This window comes from Cibotium barometz, chromosome 8 (assembly GCF_041138505.1).
Source record: "Cibotium barometz isolate CiBa-2024 chromosome 8, ASM4113850v1, whole genome shotgun sequence".
Taxonomy (NCBI): domain Eukaryota; kingdom Viridiplantae; phylum Streptophyta; class Polypodiopsida; order Cyatheales; family Cibotiaceae; genus Cibotium; species Cibotium barometz.
The window spans coordinates 57,023,991-57,039,316 of record NC_141053.1 but is presented as its reverse complement, the minus strand read 5'-3'; the positions used below and the strand labels follow the sequence as shown (position 1 = coordinate 57,039,316).

The 15,326-nt window shown below is 47.4% G+C and overlaps 1 protein-coding gene across 4 annotated transcripts in view; it reads right to left on the bottom strand.

Moving 5' to 3' along the window:
- The window catches only part of LOC147636458 (F-box family protein), a 49,704-nt gene that overhangs the window by 14,561 nt on the left and 19,817 nt on the right, over positions 1-15,326 (bottom strand). For all 4 annotated transcript variants that reach the window (XM_086801896.1, XM_086801899.1, XM_086801895.1 and 1 more), the window contains exon 2: positions 5,697-5,870. In XM_086801896.1, coding sequence (XP_086658022.1) covers positions 5,697-5,870 — 174 coding nt within the window. The remainder of the gene's footprint in view (positions 1-5,696; positions 5,871-15,326) is intronic.

Genomic DNA, 15,326 nt, shown 5'->3' with positions numbered 1-15,326 from the left:
CTAAACAGTTGTCCGCAACTGAAAAGCATCCAAATATGTCTGAAGCACATGCGAGCAATCTCTAAAGAACTCTTCATCTACCCATTTAGCATCAATGGGAAGATAGTTCTTAAACTTCACAATGTAACGCCTTACAACTTTGCCTGCAGCAAGCTTGCGTTCCTTGTGATACACAATCTGCTCTGGCTGCAAGATCTCCTCAACCTCATCCACTTCTGGTGGATCCTCAATGACTGTCTCACTAGGCTCCGGCCCTACATACTTGCGAAGGAGACTCACATGAAAAGCATTGTGTATGTGCCAATGACTAGGTGATGCCAATCTGAAAGCCACTTCATTGATCTTCTAGATCACTCGAAAAGGCCCATTGTACCCGGTTGCAAGCTTAGGATATGCACCCTCTTTGCGAGACCTCTTTGCAAGTCTTGCTTTCTCAAATTTCAGCAATACCCAATCATTCTCTTTAACATCCAATTGCCTTCTATGCTTGTCGGCAGTCTTTTTATGCTTGTCTTGTGACCTTGCAATGGCTGTCCGCTGCTCATCCATTTGAGGGTGATAAGCTGATAAGAAGTCCAATTTGGTGTCCATATTATCAAATAAGGCCCGCCAAAAAAGACTTGTAGCCCTGGGATCTCTATCCCCCACAATAGACTTCGGCATTCCATGATGCTTGAACACTTGTGCAAGATATATTTTAACCATATGCTCAGCTTTGATGGTCTTTTTGATCGGCAAGAAATAAGCTTGCTTGCTAAACTTGTCCACAATCGTCCAAATTGCATCATTACCCTGTTGGATGCGTGGCAAGTCCATAATGAAATCCATTGTAATACTTTCCCATGCGTGGGAATAGGCAATGGCTGAAGCAAACCTGGTGCCTTTTGCCTATCAAATTTCACCTTTTGACAGGTGATACGTGCATGTACATGTGCCTCTATGTCCTTCCGCATACTTGGCCAAAAGAAATACCGCTTAATCATGTGCGTAGTAGGCATTATGCCTCTATGACCAGCATATGGAGGAGCATGGCACTCATCCAAAACCTTTTGCCTCATGTCAGACACCACACATAGGCAATTATCTTTCATGAGATAACCCTCTTTTATCACATATGAGGCATGTGCATGACCAACCATCAAATCAGCCCAAATAGTGGCAAAATCAGCATCCGTATGATACAAATAACGCATGGTAGATTTCGGCTAAAGCATGCCGATCCATCCAACTTGTCAAGGATGTCATCTATGCGTGGAATCGAAAACCGATTCTTGATGGTAAGCTTATTCAAAGCTCTATAATCCACACACATACCAAAGGATCCATCCTTCTTTTGAACCAAGAGGACGGGTGAACAATATGGGAAAGAGCTTGGCTAAACCAAACCTTTCTATAGAAGCTCATTCACCTGCTTCATGATCTCCTCTTTTTGGGATGCACTTACACGATAGGCTAGCCTATTAGGTGGTGAGCTACCCGGCACAAGATCAATGCGATGATCTTCCGGTCGTACAGGTGGCAACTTATTTGGTAACTCATCAGCAAAACAATCATTGTGCTCTTGCAAAAATTTTAGCCTATCATTACTAAGAGTGTTTACATATACATTATTTTCCTCAACATGATCTCATACAAAAATCAAGTACGCAAAAACACTCTTTTTCATTACTTTCTTAATTTGTACATGAGATACACGGAGAATGGTATCACCCTCTTCACCAACATCAATTACATGCTCTCGGCCTTTATGGTATCAACAAGTGTCAAAGGCCCTAGTCCCCCGGGCACCCACTGCGAGTTACACAAAGCCCACTCTTACAGAGGAGGCTATGAATCCTTGTAGTGCCGTCTCGAAGAAAAAAAGACATTGTCACGATTGTGACTAACTCTCTTAATCTCTCTCTAATTACTCCTTAATCTCTCATTAACTGTAAAGACACCTATGAAGGGTCACACCCTTGCACATGGGTCACTATCAAAGGAATAATTTATAGAGTTCATCCCATGCATCTTTTGCCCATTGTATCCCTGTGATGTGATGAATGATTTCATCATTTAAACTGACTGCAATAAGTCCTAATGCTTTCTCATTCCCGCTCTTCCACTCATTTTCCCCTCTCACCTTTGGGCATTCATCTCTTCCCTCAACTAGCCCCCACAGATTTTTCCTCATGAGTAGATACATGGTTTTTGTCTGCCATGTGTAAAACTGCTCCCCATTAAATTTGGCTATCTCTTGTGCCGTACTCATGATGATGTGAAAGGGGTCTTACCTCTTGATCCAATTTCAAGATTCAAGGACAGTGTCTACCCTTTTACAACTCAATCTGGTGTTTAGGTGATGATTACAACAAATTTATCAGCATAAATTCACCAGAAATTACATTAAACCAAGAGTAACAAATCTGTACGGAACGGTTGGAGTATCAAACCATCTCTGAATTGCAATCTGAAGTTATAGGGATCTATATCAGATACCCAATGGTTAATTTGAACTCTCAATTGCATCAAAATACAGTGATTAGTACTGATTAATCACTGATTAGCAAATTATTCCTCTGTTTTGTGTGCAGAAAACAGAGTATGTGGGGAGTCCAGATCTGGGACCTTAGAGTTTAAATGAGCTCAAATCCTTTCAAGGCCATCAATAGCAATTAGTCTAGTAGAGGATTAAGCCAAGAAACACAAGATTTGACCAAACATTGAATGCTTAGTCTCTATTTTACCAAAGTCACCTGCAGATTTTATGAAGAGCTTGGATCTCACTGTAGACTTGATCAAATCAAAAACTGTCTTCACCAGCTTGTAGAGCACCCTTGAAAACCCCTAGGGCCAAGAGGAATTAGAGCCATTCCATCTGGTGCAGACAATATCTCCAATTCTCCTCAGAAAAAAGGCGCAAGCGTTTTAGCGAAAATCGGTAGCTCTAGTAGGCGGTTTGATGAATTTCTTCAATGGGCTGGAGCATGTGGCTTGTGGCTATGTGTGGCTAAAAGCTTGGAGGCTATTGTTAAGCCTGGAGGGGATCAAACCCCTCCACTAGCTGGGGGTGCAAAGAGCTCTTTGAAAAAGAGATAAAAACTTAATTATCTACTAATCCTAATTAGCTAAGTGATTAGCAAGATAATGGGCTCATAAACTTGATGGATTCTAGGCTAGGCTATGATACCATGTTAAATTTGCAGCAATGTGATGAGCTATAGTGGATCAAATGCTAAAATCAACATCATTAGAAAAGAGATTAGACGATAATTAAGACGTGATTAGTGAGCAATTAAGTAATTAACTGATAGCTTAATGTAAGCATGGATAATCAAAAACCAGCAAATTCTCATTAGGTCAATGCCTCAATTTATAGGGTTTACATCCAAGCATCTAATCCCACTGATTTCTCCTTGATTCACTCCACCTCTTTTGCTTAATTCTCTCCACCTCTTCCCAGAATATCTCCACACCTCCTAAATCTCCTCATGCTACCCTTTATTCTCTCCTAGTAGATACTTCTCACCTTTTCACAGATTCTCTTTTACAGCCTCTTGCTAAGGGCTTGTTCCCACACACACCCTTTTCACTTGTATATTTCAACACTGGAAACCTAAATAGCGAGCAGTCTGCCTCCAAGTGAATGCCCACTGTTGACCCCGAGTAGAAGAAGCCAGAGGATCGATCAAGAAACCCAAAGACTTGTTCGAGTTGATCTTTGCTCTTGTTGCCAAGCAAAAAGTATCAAGAACAACTCGCACATGCTCCAAGACCTGCACATTATCCTCAACATATAGAGCTGTATCATCAGCATACTTTGCAAACATCACGGAGGTACTCACATAAATCCAAAGGTAACCTTTGAGCGCCTATCCTATGGAATCCCCACATCAGAGACGCTTCTGGGCACATGATTGGTGAGCACTCTTACATCTCTTGGGCTCGTTGGGATGCAAGTCCTGCTCATTTTGAGCGGACTTGGAGGTCTGCATTCAGTGACATATCCGACCCTGATCTTGCCCGATGCATTGGAGGAGGTCTCACTTCCGTGCATGCTCAACAGACTGAGATTGATGAGGCTATTCATTTACACTGGTTGTTCAAATTGGATCATCACTTTGAGGGGGATTCCGAGCCCTTTTGGCAGGCCCAGTTCTCACCGACAGGAGTTCCTCTCATAGTTACAAGAGGAGTTGCTGGTTATGGCACCTCTTATTTCCGAGTGGGTGACAAAGGCCAATTACACAGGATTGATCCTCCTTCAGTCCCAGAGATTGATACTCTTAAATGGCAACGGATTAGGGTGGTTGCCTAAGGCCTCTCGCAGGGCAGCAAGGGGTGGTTTATTGACCCTGTGTTGATTGATTCCTGTTTATGTGAGTACATACTATGGTTGTGGGAGAACCGACCTTTGGCAGACTTAGATTGGGATCCATGAATTGTTTCGGCCTCCATTACCGCAAGGTCCAGAGCCGGTTCATGTCTTTCAATACACTGCCAAGATTGGGCATTGCGCATTGCTCAGTCAGTCCACGAGCGCCTCATTGGCATGCAAAGGGGATTTCTCCGGCTTTCTTGGAGAGATTTTGGAGGCAGTTTTGGGATTCGTGGAGACCACGCAGGACGACTTACTTTATGTGGATGCTGGCACATGGTGGGCAGTTGGCTAGTGTAGATGGGCATTTCTGGCACATGCTCAATTTGCTCAGATGGGATCCTCGAGATTCCTCATCATTGTCTTTGGTCCTGCCAGTCCTCTCAGATGATGTGGACAGGTGTTTCTCGGCTTATCCAACGGATTTCTCTAGACCTTGGGTACATTACTTGGGGTGCATTTTGCTGGTTGCAGCCAAATTTGGTAGGCCGGCATCTTGGATACGAGGCTGCTTCGATGATTTAGTTTTCCACATCGAGCATGGGATCTCTGTTCGCATGCATTTTTCTGATATTCCTCGTCTTGTTCTGCATTCTCAAGAATCGTGGAATAGCTCAGAGACCTTGAGTATCATAGGTGCTATTACTAGTTGGTGCATTTGGAGGGCCAGATGTCACCACACTCTTGGAGGAGAATCTTCTTCCACTCATCAGATTTTGGCAGATATTTGGTCCGACACCATTCACACGCTTCGTGGTTAATGGGACTATTTGATGACTCTCTCCTCTCAGTCTGGTGAGTTGCGAAGAGAACATTTCTTGGAGACTTGGAGTCATCACCAGATTTTCTTCCACTTGCAGGGCGGTACCCCACGGTGGAAGTACATTCCTCCACAGTGGTTTATGTCGCACATCTCTTATCTCCCTCCCTGATATTTTGTATAGGTTTTGTTTTTTGGCATAAAATTTGCCTTTGAGTGCGGTTCGTCGCACTTGTACCTTTTGGCGCTTTATTGCATGTTTGTATGAGATCTGTGGTAGTATAATCAGCCCTGTTTTACTCCCAAAAAAAACAATGTGGATGTTAAGAACAAAACTCTAAATGAGCTCGAAGCTGCTCCAAAAGTTGGACTCTTTAATTTTTTCCTGAGAACCCTACATAACACCATACTTCATTTAAACTGGAAAAACCTGGCAGGCACCCACGAGATTCAAGGACTCACAAAGTGAGGGCTCCATTGGCATCAATCCCTTGCACAGTAACCATGCTGAAGATGTGCACAATCACACTACTATGCAAATTACAGCTTGCAATACACAAGAAAGAAAATATTTTTCACCTGGCTTGCTCCAAGCTTTTCAACTCTACCAAGATCCCCGAAAGTTTTAATTTCTCTGCTTGCATCTGCTTTTGCACATCCTTCAACTCTTTCTCAAGCACGGAACCTTCACTTTGAAGCCTAAGAAGCAGCCTTTTACGTGCAGCAACCTTTGCAGCCTTGATCTTCTCAAACCTGCTTACACATGCATTGGAATCAAGTGGTCAAGTAAGAAATCTAGTCCTTGTCTCTCAAATATATCCTCCATGACAAGACATGTGAAAAACAAAAGGTCAACTCCTGATAGCATTACAGGAATGGAAAGTACTCAATTTCTCAACTTTCATTTCTAAAACTTTGAAAAAAGATTTCTTCACAACAAAAACCTTAAGAATGCAGGAAGAAACACGAGTCAGAGTCTTTCCATATTGCTACTGAGCTGGTGTGCCCCCACAACCTCACGAGCAGCGCCCGCCGCCTCACCCCCCCCCCCCAAACATGCACACACACATCCCGTGCTCGCCTCAGCCTCCACTTGTCCCCCCATTGACAAGATGCTTCCTGTCTCTTCTCACAGCCACCCTCCCTAGCCCTTCTTCCTAGATTTCCTCCCATTCACCCCTTTTTCCACGTTTTCTCTCCCCTGCCCCCATGTGCCCTTGTCGTCCTGGCTGCTCCGTGATTGTGTCTTCAGTCTTCAAGCGGTAACTGCAAGCGTTTCTTCCAGTTTTCCCTTCCGGAGGACCCCATGGAAGCCGCTTCAACTTCCCCAACCAAGGCTACCCTCCACTAATAATTTTTCAGGTGCAGACCTCTAGCTCTTATCCTCCTCTGTGGCCTCCTTAAAGGGCACGATTTTGGTGTGCACATTGTCAGCAGCAGATCCAGTGACTGCAGAGGGAATGCACTGGACAGATGCAACTTGGTCCCACAGTTGTCGAATAATGCTCTCCAAAAATTTGAAGTAAACTTGGGATCCCTATATGATGTTATTGTCCTTGGCAAACCTCTGACGAGATACCAATCACGGATGAACAGGCGAGCGATGTCTTCGACTGTGGCCGTTTGCTTGCAAGGCATCAACATGCAAAATTTACTGAATCGGTCCACAATGGTCATGCACACTGTCTTTTGAGATCCAAATGCAACGGGAAGAGGTCCAACAAAGTCCATACTGATATCTTGGAAAAGACCTTTGGGAACTAAAATAAAGGTTGAAGCAACTCTACTTGTTTCGTATGAGGTACCTTCACTTTTTGGCATATTTGGCATGATTGGACATGTTGGTAGACATCCCGTCTCATCTTTGGCCAATAGATGATGACCTCCAACGAGAGAGTCATGGACATCATGGAGAAGCTCCTGCCGCCTTTCCCTCAGAATGCACAGCCGGTTCTTGTAAAATAACCAGCCATCATGGATGGTATAGTGACCGGGTTCTGACTCCAGGGCCAATCTATCTATACTGAGTTCCGAATTCCAACGAATCCTTGTATTGCGCCTTCATACTGTCAAGATCTTTGCCTCAGCACCATTACCTGGGAGGAGCTTGTGCCAATGGTCTTGCACCAGGAGGAACGTTTCACGAACCCTCCTCACAGCGGTGGTTCAAAGGCCTTAACTGGCCAACGGTCGAAAGGCCGGAATAACAACAAGGGCAAAGGGAAGGCTTCATCGGAGAAGTCTTCTGAGAAGAAGCCTGACTCAGAACGAGAGAAGCTGAAGGCCGAAAGATTCTGCAATGATTGTGGCGAGAAAGGCCACTATTGGAGGAAGTGTCCTAAGCGGACAGGGAAGAGTGTTGATTCCTCAGCCTCAGCTGCAAAGACTCCGGCATTTGTGCACTGAGAGATGGTGGACTCCCACGCTTCATCATCTTCGAGCGAGGAGGCAGTTGGCTTCACCGCGAAAGAAGGATACCCGTGAATGGATTCTTGACAGTGGTGCTTCCAGGCACATGACTCCATCCCGTGACTTCTTTCTGGATCTGAAACGGCAGTCAGGTCGCATCTTTATTGGCGACAACTCCACTATTCCGATTCGCAGTGAGGGCCGGATGGAGATTATTCCCGACGGCAAGGGAGGCAAGCATGCTTCCCGTGTTCTTTATGTCCCTGCTCTGGGTTTTCATCTTCTGTCACTGCATGAAGTATGCAAGACTGGCTTTCAGGTGGAATTTGAGGAGCATTCAGTTGCTCTACGGGACCGTGAGACTGGCCAGGTTGTTTGGGAAGGCAGTGTGGAGAATGGTATCCACAAGCTCTCTGCACTCTCCTCGTTGAGACAGGTTCTCAGGTCGGAGATTTGTGGCACTTTCGTTTTGGCCACTTAAATGTGGATGCATTGAGGTGAGCTTTCCGAGACCAGATGGTGGTTGGCTTGCTAGATATTGGTAGTAGGCAAGGGCGTTGCAGTTCTTGCATACGTGGTGAGCAAAACAGGGAATCCTTTCCGAAGCAGGCTTCCAGGCGGGCTTCGAAACCATTGGAGTTGATTCACACTGACTTGTGTGGACCTCAGAGCAGACACCATCTTTGGGAGGATCTCTCTACTTTATGCTGCTTGTTGATGATTGTACCAGATTCACGTGGGTCTACTTTCTTTCCCAGAAGGACCAAGCTTTTGCTCGGTTCAAGGATTGGCACGTGATGGTGGAGAAAGAGTCTGGATTTCAGGTCAAGACTCTCAGGGCTGATAAAGAAGGTGAATTCTCCTCGACTGTATTTCTCAGATTTTGTGCAGATCATGGCATCAAAAGGGAACTGGCCAATACTGGATCGCCTTCGAAGAATGGAGTTGTCGAACGCAAGAACAGGACTGTGGTGGAGATGGCGAGGACCATGGCAACGGCTGTCCATACCCTCAACCGATCTCTGACGACTTCAGTATCCCATATGACTCCATTTGAGGCATACTTTGGCAGGAAACCTGATGTCTCGCACTCCCGTGTCTTTGGGAGTGACGCATATGTACATATTCCGAAGAAGCAGAGGGGAAAGCTTGACTCCAAGTCCCGCAAGCTTATATTTGTGGGGTATAACTCTCTTTCCAAGGGATACAGGTTGTATACCTCCTTCTGCAAGTAATCACCTGCCACCTGCCTGGCTTTCCGAAAGGTCCCCGTGGAAAGAACATCCTCATCTACTGGAGGTTCTTTGTCCCGAATACGACAAGACATCAGAGAATAAGTTACCTATTCAGTTTCCTCTGACTGACGAACACAAGAACTACCAACATCAGTACTGGAGAGTTCCTGCCAACTGCTGCCATCTACTGGCAAGCTATCCACCATCTGGTCCCAGAAAGCCTGTACCTGCAACGTATCCACACTTAAGTGGCCATTACCAGACTGCCACTCATCACAAACCTGAGGACCTGGGAGAGAGAGTGCTGAAAGCTTGTAAACTCCATTCTCCACTCCGCCTTCCCAAACCACCTGGCCTGTTGCTTTGTCCCGGAGAGCAACAAAATGCTCATCAAACTCCACCCGTACGCCAGTCTTGCAAACCTGATGCACTGACAACAGATGAAAACCAAGTGACGGAACATACAACACCTGGGAGGAATGCTTCCCCCCTCTGCCATCGGGAACTATCTCCATCCTGCCCTCACTGTGAACTGGGATAGTGTTGTCAACCGGGATGTGGTCTTTGACGAGGATGTTCCACTATCCACTGTCGAGGAGCCGCCACTTCTTGGAGATCCAGAGGAGTCTGATGATGATTCCCAGACCATCATTCCAGTTGATCAACCTCAGTCTCACTACAGGAGGTTGAGCCCGCAGCTGGAGTAGAGCCCCCGCGACCACAGGAGGCTCCACGATCTGTTCGAGTACCTAGGTGGTTGCTAGACACCCTTTGGGAGTCGGGTGTCACAGAGCTACCCTCCGAGTGGACCACAGAGGACGGCCCTCCAAGATCACATAGAGTCCGAGATAAAAGCAACACAGCGGAGCTTCTTCAGGTGAACTATGCTTTGATGTCTCATATTATGCGGGACAAAGAGCCCACTTCCGTAAAGGAAGCCCTTTCACAGGATACTTGGAGGAAAGCCATGCAGGTGGAACTTGATGCCATCGAGAAGAACAACACTTGGGAGTTGGTACCGAGGCCGTCGAAGCGGTCAGTCATTGGTGTCAAATGGGTCTTTAAGACCAAATATGCGTCTGATGGGTCGGTGGACAAACACAAAGCCAGACTTGTGGCTAAAGGTTATGCTCAGCGGCCAGGCATCAACGAGGATACCTTTGCACCAACAGCACGGATGTCCACGATTCGGACCGTTCTTGCCCTTGCGTCTTCTCAGAGGTGACCCGTGTATCAAATGGATGTAAAATCTGCGTTCCTTAATGGTGACCTGCAGGAGGAGGTGTATGTTGAGCAACCTCCAGGCTTTATTGTTTCAGGATATGAAGGGATGGTTTACAGGTTACGTAAGGCCTTGTATGGTCTTAAGCAGGCTCCCAGGGCTTGGAATCAGAAGATTGATTCCTTCTTTGTTCGGACTGGATTTCAGAGATCGGTTGCAGATCCAAACCTGTATCTCTTTCGGGAACGCGGCATGGTCACGCTTATCATCCTTTATGTGGATGATCCCATTCTCACTCGCGGTCATGTGGAGCACATTAGAGTGACAAAGGCTGCCTTGTCAAAGGAGTTTGAGATGACCGACTTAGGCTTACTCCACTTCTTTTTGGGATTGGAGATCTGGCAGACCCAGAGGGGGTTTTTCGTCTCTCAGCAGCGGTATGTTCATGAGTTGCTTGAGGCCTTTGGGATGGAGAACTGCAAGCCTATTACTTCGCCGATGGACCCGAACACAAAGTTAACCGTTACTGATCCTTGTGAGCCAGTTGATGCCTCACAGTACCGGAAGTTGGTTGGTTCATTGATCTGGTTGCTAAACACCAGATTGGACTTGAGCTTCTCCGTGGGGCTGTTGAGCTCTTTCATGCAGACGCCATTGAAGTCTCATTGGGACGCAGGATTGTGGATCTTGCGGTATCTGCAGAGTACGAAGGATCTGGGACTCTTTTACACAGGAGGGGATGGAGTCAGGCTCCAAGGTTGGAGTGACTCAGATTGGGGAGGAGATCTAGACACGAGGAGATCTACTTCAGGATACAGTTTTACCCTCGGCTCAAGAGCAGTTTCTTGGAGCAGCAAGAGGCAGCCAACTATTGCCCTTTCTTCGACAGAGGCAGAGTGTGGTGCTGCTTGTGAGGTTGTGTGGCTGCGGAGGTTGCTAGGCGAGATTGGGTTTCCACAGAAGGAGCCCACAGTCATCCAGTGCGATAACCAGAGTTGTATAGCTATTGCTCGGAACCCGGTCTTCCATGCCCGGACCAAGCACATAGAGATACAGTATCACTTTGTACGTGAGAAGATCTTGGCTGGTGACATCTTGCTACTTTATTGTTCGACGGAGGACAATGCGGCAGACCTCTTCACGAAGTCTCTACCTCAGGCTACGCTCAAGCGGCACTCCAACTCCCTTGGGTTGATTTCAAGGCCAGGAGCTGAGAGGGGGTGTTAGAAGTCATCTCCTGTCTACTTTTATACACCAAGGCCTTTGTTGTGGGTGTGCCCGCCCTTATGAGGTGTTTTATCATTTTTCCTCACTCCCCGTATTTTTTCCCTATTTTTCCCCATTTTGCAGTGGTGTGGAGGGATGCCAGATGTTGGCAGAAGACTCTGGTGGCTGGCCGACTGCCCATTCAGCAGTCGTGTGGCTGGCCGACTGCCCAAACAGCAGTCGTGGAGTATTTTACTGCTAGCCGACTTGCTGTATGCAGTCGTGGACTTCTCTACTGCCGGCCGACTGCTGATGCAGTCGTGGAGTGCTTTTACAGCAGGCCAACTGCATGCATGGGGCATATAAATAGGCCCCATGCCCCCCACCACTTTCTCATTCAGTTATTTGCGGGATCTTGTGTATAGAGAAGAGTTTACACACCTATCTCTCTGTGTTTCTTGTGCTGTCTATTTTCTGCATTCTACTTGCTCTTGTCAACCCAAGTTTGGTTATCATTTCCGCTGCATATTCTGACAGGGCTGGCCCAACTTCAATCCCTAGTGCTGTGTCTTATGCAAGATCATCTTATGTGGTTGCAGTTGTCATACACAGAATAATTCTGTTCTGCATCATTTAATTTCCGGCTGTAACAAGCCACTGGGTGCCCTTCTTGCTAGAGGACAGCTCCTATGGCTAGATTGTTGGCATCGGTAATCACCTTGAAAGGATCATCCCATGAAGCCAATTTGAGAACCGGAGACTCAAAAGAAACTTTCTTCATTGCATGAAATGCCTCAAGTGCTTTTCCTGTGATAGACACCTTCTGTTGACGCGTCTTCACGCCCTTGAGCAGATCTATAAGAGGTGCTACAACGTCGGAAAACTTATCCATTTGGGAACTGTATGCTTGGCAGAGACCTACAAAAGAGCAGATCTCTTGAGCATTCTTAGGAACATCCCATTTGAGAATTACCCTTACGTTTTCAATGTCACGTGCACACCCTTTCCATGGCTAATCTCCATGGAGCATGAACATCATCAATCCTTGATTAGGTGTCAGGACTATGGTCCTACGGAAGTCGACGAACCCTAGCATAAGTTAATAGCTTTCGGAGTCTCGAGAGTATTATTAGTGCTAGCGGGGTTCAGGGGTTAATGGGCGTTAGGGTTTGGTCGATGTGTGTACACATCTAAGTTAGCACGGCTCTTAAGTAAGATGGGCGGCCGGGCTAGGAGGTGTGGACACAGGCCAGGGTTTTCGTATAAAACCCAACGAGAAACCCTAACTCGTCATTATATAGTTGGGAGGTGAACCGACTTCCACCCTCTCTTCTTCTCCACGCCTAGGCTATGGCGGCTTGAGGAAGACGCAGCCGTAGCGGAGGCGTTACACTGGTATCAGAGCCAGCGGCGGTAGGCGTGACCTGCACGTGAAAGAGCTCGACGTTGCAGCAAAAGAAACGAGCACAGCCGTCGTCCGTACGGCCACCACAGGCGTCTGCGCCTGCGTGAACAGCCCACAGCGAGCGCCGCCGCCGCCTACCCGTCGTCCGTACGGCCACCACAGCGGACGTAAGATGGGCGGCCGGGCTAGGAGGTGTGGACACAGGCCAGGGTTTTCGTATAAAACCCAACGAGAAACCCTAACTCGTCATTATATGGTTGGGAGGTGAACCGACTTCCACCCTCTCTTCTTCTCCACGCCTAGGCTATGGCGGCTTGAGGAAGACGCAGCCGTAGCGGAGGCGTTACACTGGTATCAAAGCCAGCTCGGCGGTAGGCGTGACCTGCACGAGAAAGAGCTCGACGCTGCAGCAAAAGAAACGAGCGCAGCCGTCGTCCGTACGGCCACCACAGGCGTCTGCGCCTGCGTGAACAGCCCACAGCGAGCGCCGCCGCCGCCTACCCGTCGTCCGTACGGCCACCACAGCGGACGTAAGATGGGCGGCCGGGCTAGGAGGTGTGGACACAGGCCAGGGTTTTCGTATAAAACCCAACAAGAAACCCTAAATCGTCATTATATGGTTGGGAGGTGAACCGACTTCCACCCTCTCTTCTGCTCCACGCCTAGGCTATGGCGGCTTGAGGAAGACGCAGCGGTAGCGGAGGCGTTACACTGGTATCAGAGCCAGCGGCGGTAGGCGTGACCTGCACGAGAAAGAGCTCGACGCTGCAGCAAAAGAAACGAACGCAGCCGTCGTCCGTACGGCCACCACAGGCGTCTGCGCCTGCGTGAACAGCCCACAGCGAGCGCCGCCGCCGCCTACCCGTCGTCCGTACGGCCACCACAGCGGACGCCTAAGGCGGCAACCAAGGCAGTCCGACAGTCCTAGAAGGCGATCGGTGAGCGATCGTTGGCGCGCCGTTGGCAAGCGCGCGAGAATTCTCCCTTACTTGAGTGGCACAAGGGGGAGGCTTCACCATCCAAGGAGTGGGGTTTTGAACCCACCACCTCAAGCTCCAAGGCAAGTGTGCTAGCCACTTCACCTTTTCACTTGTGTTGTTCTTCTCTTCAAAAGAACTCTACTTATTCTTTCAAGGGAGGACACAAACTACAAGGAAAGTGACCTTTTCACCTTCAACTTTTCTTCTTTCAATTTGTGAGAGGAGTTTTCTATGCTCCAAGTTTGGAAGTTTTTGGTGGACGGATCTTCAACAACATGCTACATGCAACACACTTTTTTGCATGCACGTGTTGATTGACGACTCGAGTGGTAATTTCTTCTCGATTTCCGTGCATGCAAGAGGAATTCTTCTACGACGCTTCAATTGGAGTTCGCTTTTTAAGGTAATCCGTTCTCTATTTGTAAGCACGTGCATACCATGGCCTCAGCGGAACCGTCTCATGTTCACTTCGATTTTGAGAATGATATGCATGATGTTAGTGAGGCACACCCTTTAGGTGGTGGTGTGGGTGATTCGCGACAGGCCGTTGCGCCTGATCGGGATGCCAACATGACCGATGCCGAAGGGGGTGCGAGTCCACTAGATGATTATGGTTTGGTAGACACGTTAGAGTTTGGGCGTCTCACTTCAAGGGTAGTTGCACTTGAGCGCACTATAACAAATGTCAATACCAATCTCACAAGTTCGGAAACAAGCTCTTATCAAGTGGAAGGACCGTCCAGAGGAAGGCTCCACTTGGGAAAACATTAGTGTGATGAGGAAACGTTTTCCCACTTTTGTTTTCGAGGACGAAAACTTTTTTCGAAGGGGGGAGTAATGTCAGGACTATGGTCCTACGGAAGTCGAACCCTAGCATAAGTTAATAGCTTTCGGAGTCTCGAGAGTATTATTAGTGCTAGCGGGGTTCAGGGGTTAATGGGCGTTAGGGTTTGGTCGATGTGTGTACACATCTAAGTTAGCACGGCTCTTAAGTAAGACGGGCGGCCGGGCTAGGAGGTGTGGACATAGGCCAGGGTTTTCATATAAAACCCAACGAGAAACCCTAACTCGTCATTATATGGTTGGGAGGTGAACCGACTTCCACCCTCTCTTCTTCTCCACGCCTAGGCTATGGCGGCTTGAGGAAGACGCAGCCGTAGCGGAGGCGTTACATTAGGACAACATTTAGGCATCATTAGCAGTAGAAGCATCACCATCAACAATAGCATCATCAGTATGCTGGGCATCAGGTGTGGGCAGCATTGAAGATAAGAGCAGCATATCATGTGGCATTTAATGCCTATTATTTGTCCATGTAGCAGGCCGACACCATTATAGTTGGCCGACCAGCCACCTCAACACATATATAAGCATAACCCATCATTTGCATCATTCAGATCAAGTCATTCAATCATTTCATAATCATAGAAGTCAGTAGAAGTCATGTAAGGGGCTAGCGGTTACTCCTTCAGAGCTGACCAAGGGCCTAACCATGTACAAACATTCAATCGCCTTTTTGTACCATATTAAACACAAGAAAACCTGACACCAACTATCTCTCTCGTCTTCTCTCTCCTCTGTCTTAATCATGTTTAAATCAGCACCTTGTTCTTAATCAGGCTTGGGGCTGTGGATCAATACAGCAAGGCTTCCGCGCATGCAACATTGGTATCAAAGCATTCAGGCTCAACCACTAAGCATAGGTCCCAAGGAGGTGCACAAATCCATCAAAAGAATGCAGTAGGGTAGCAG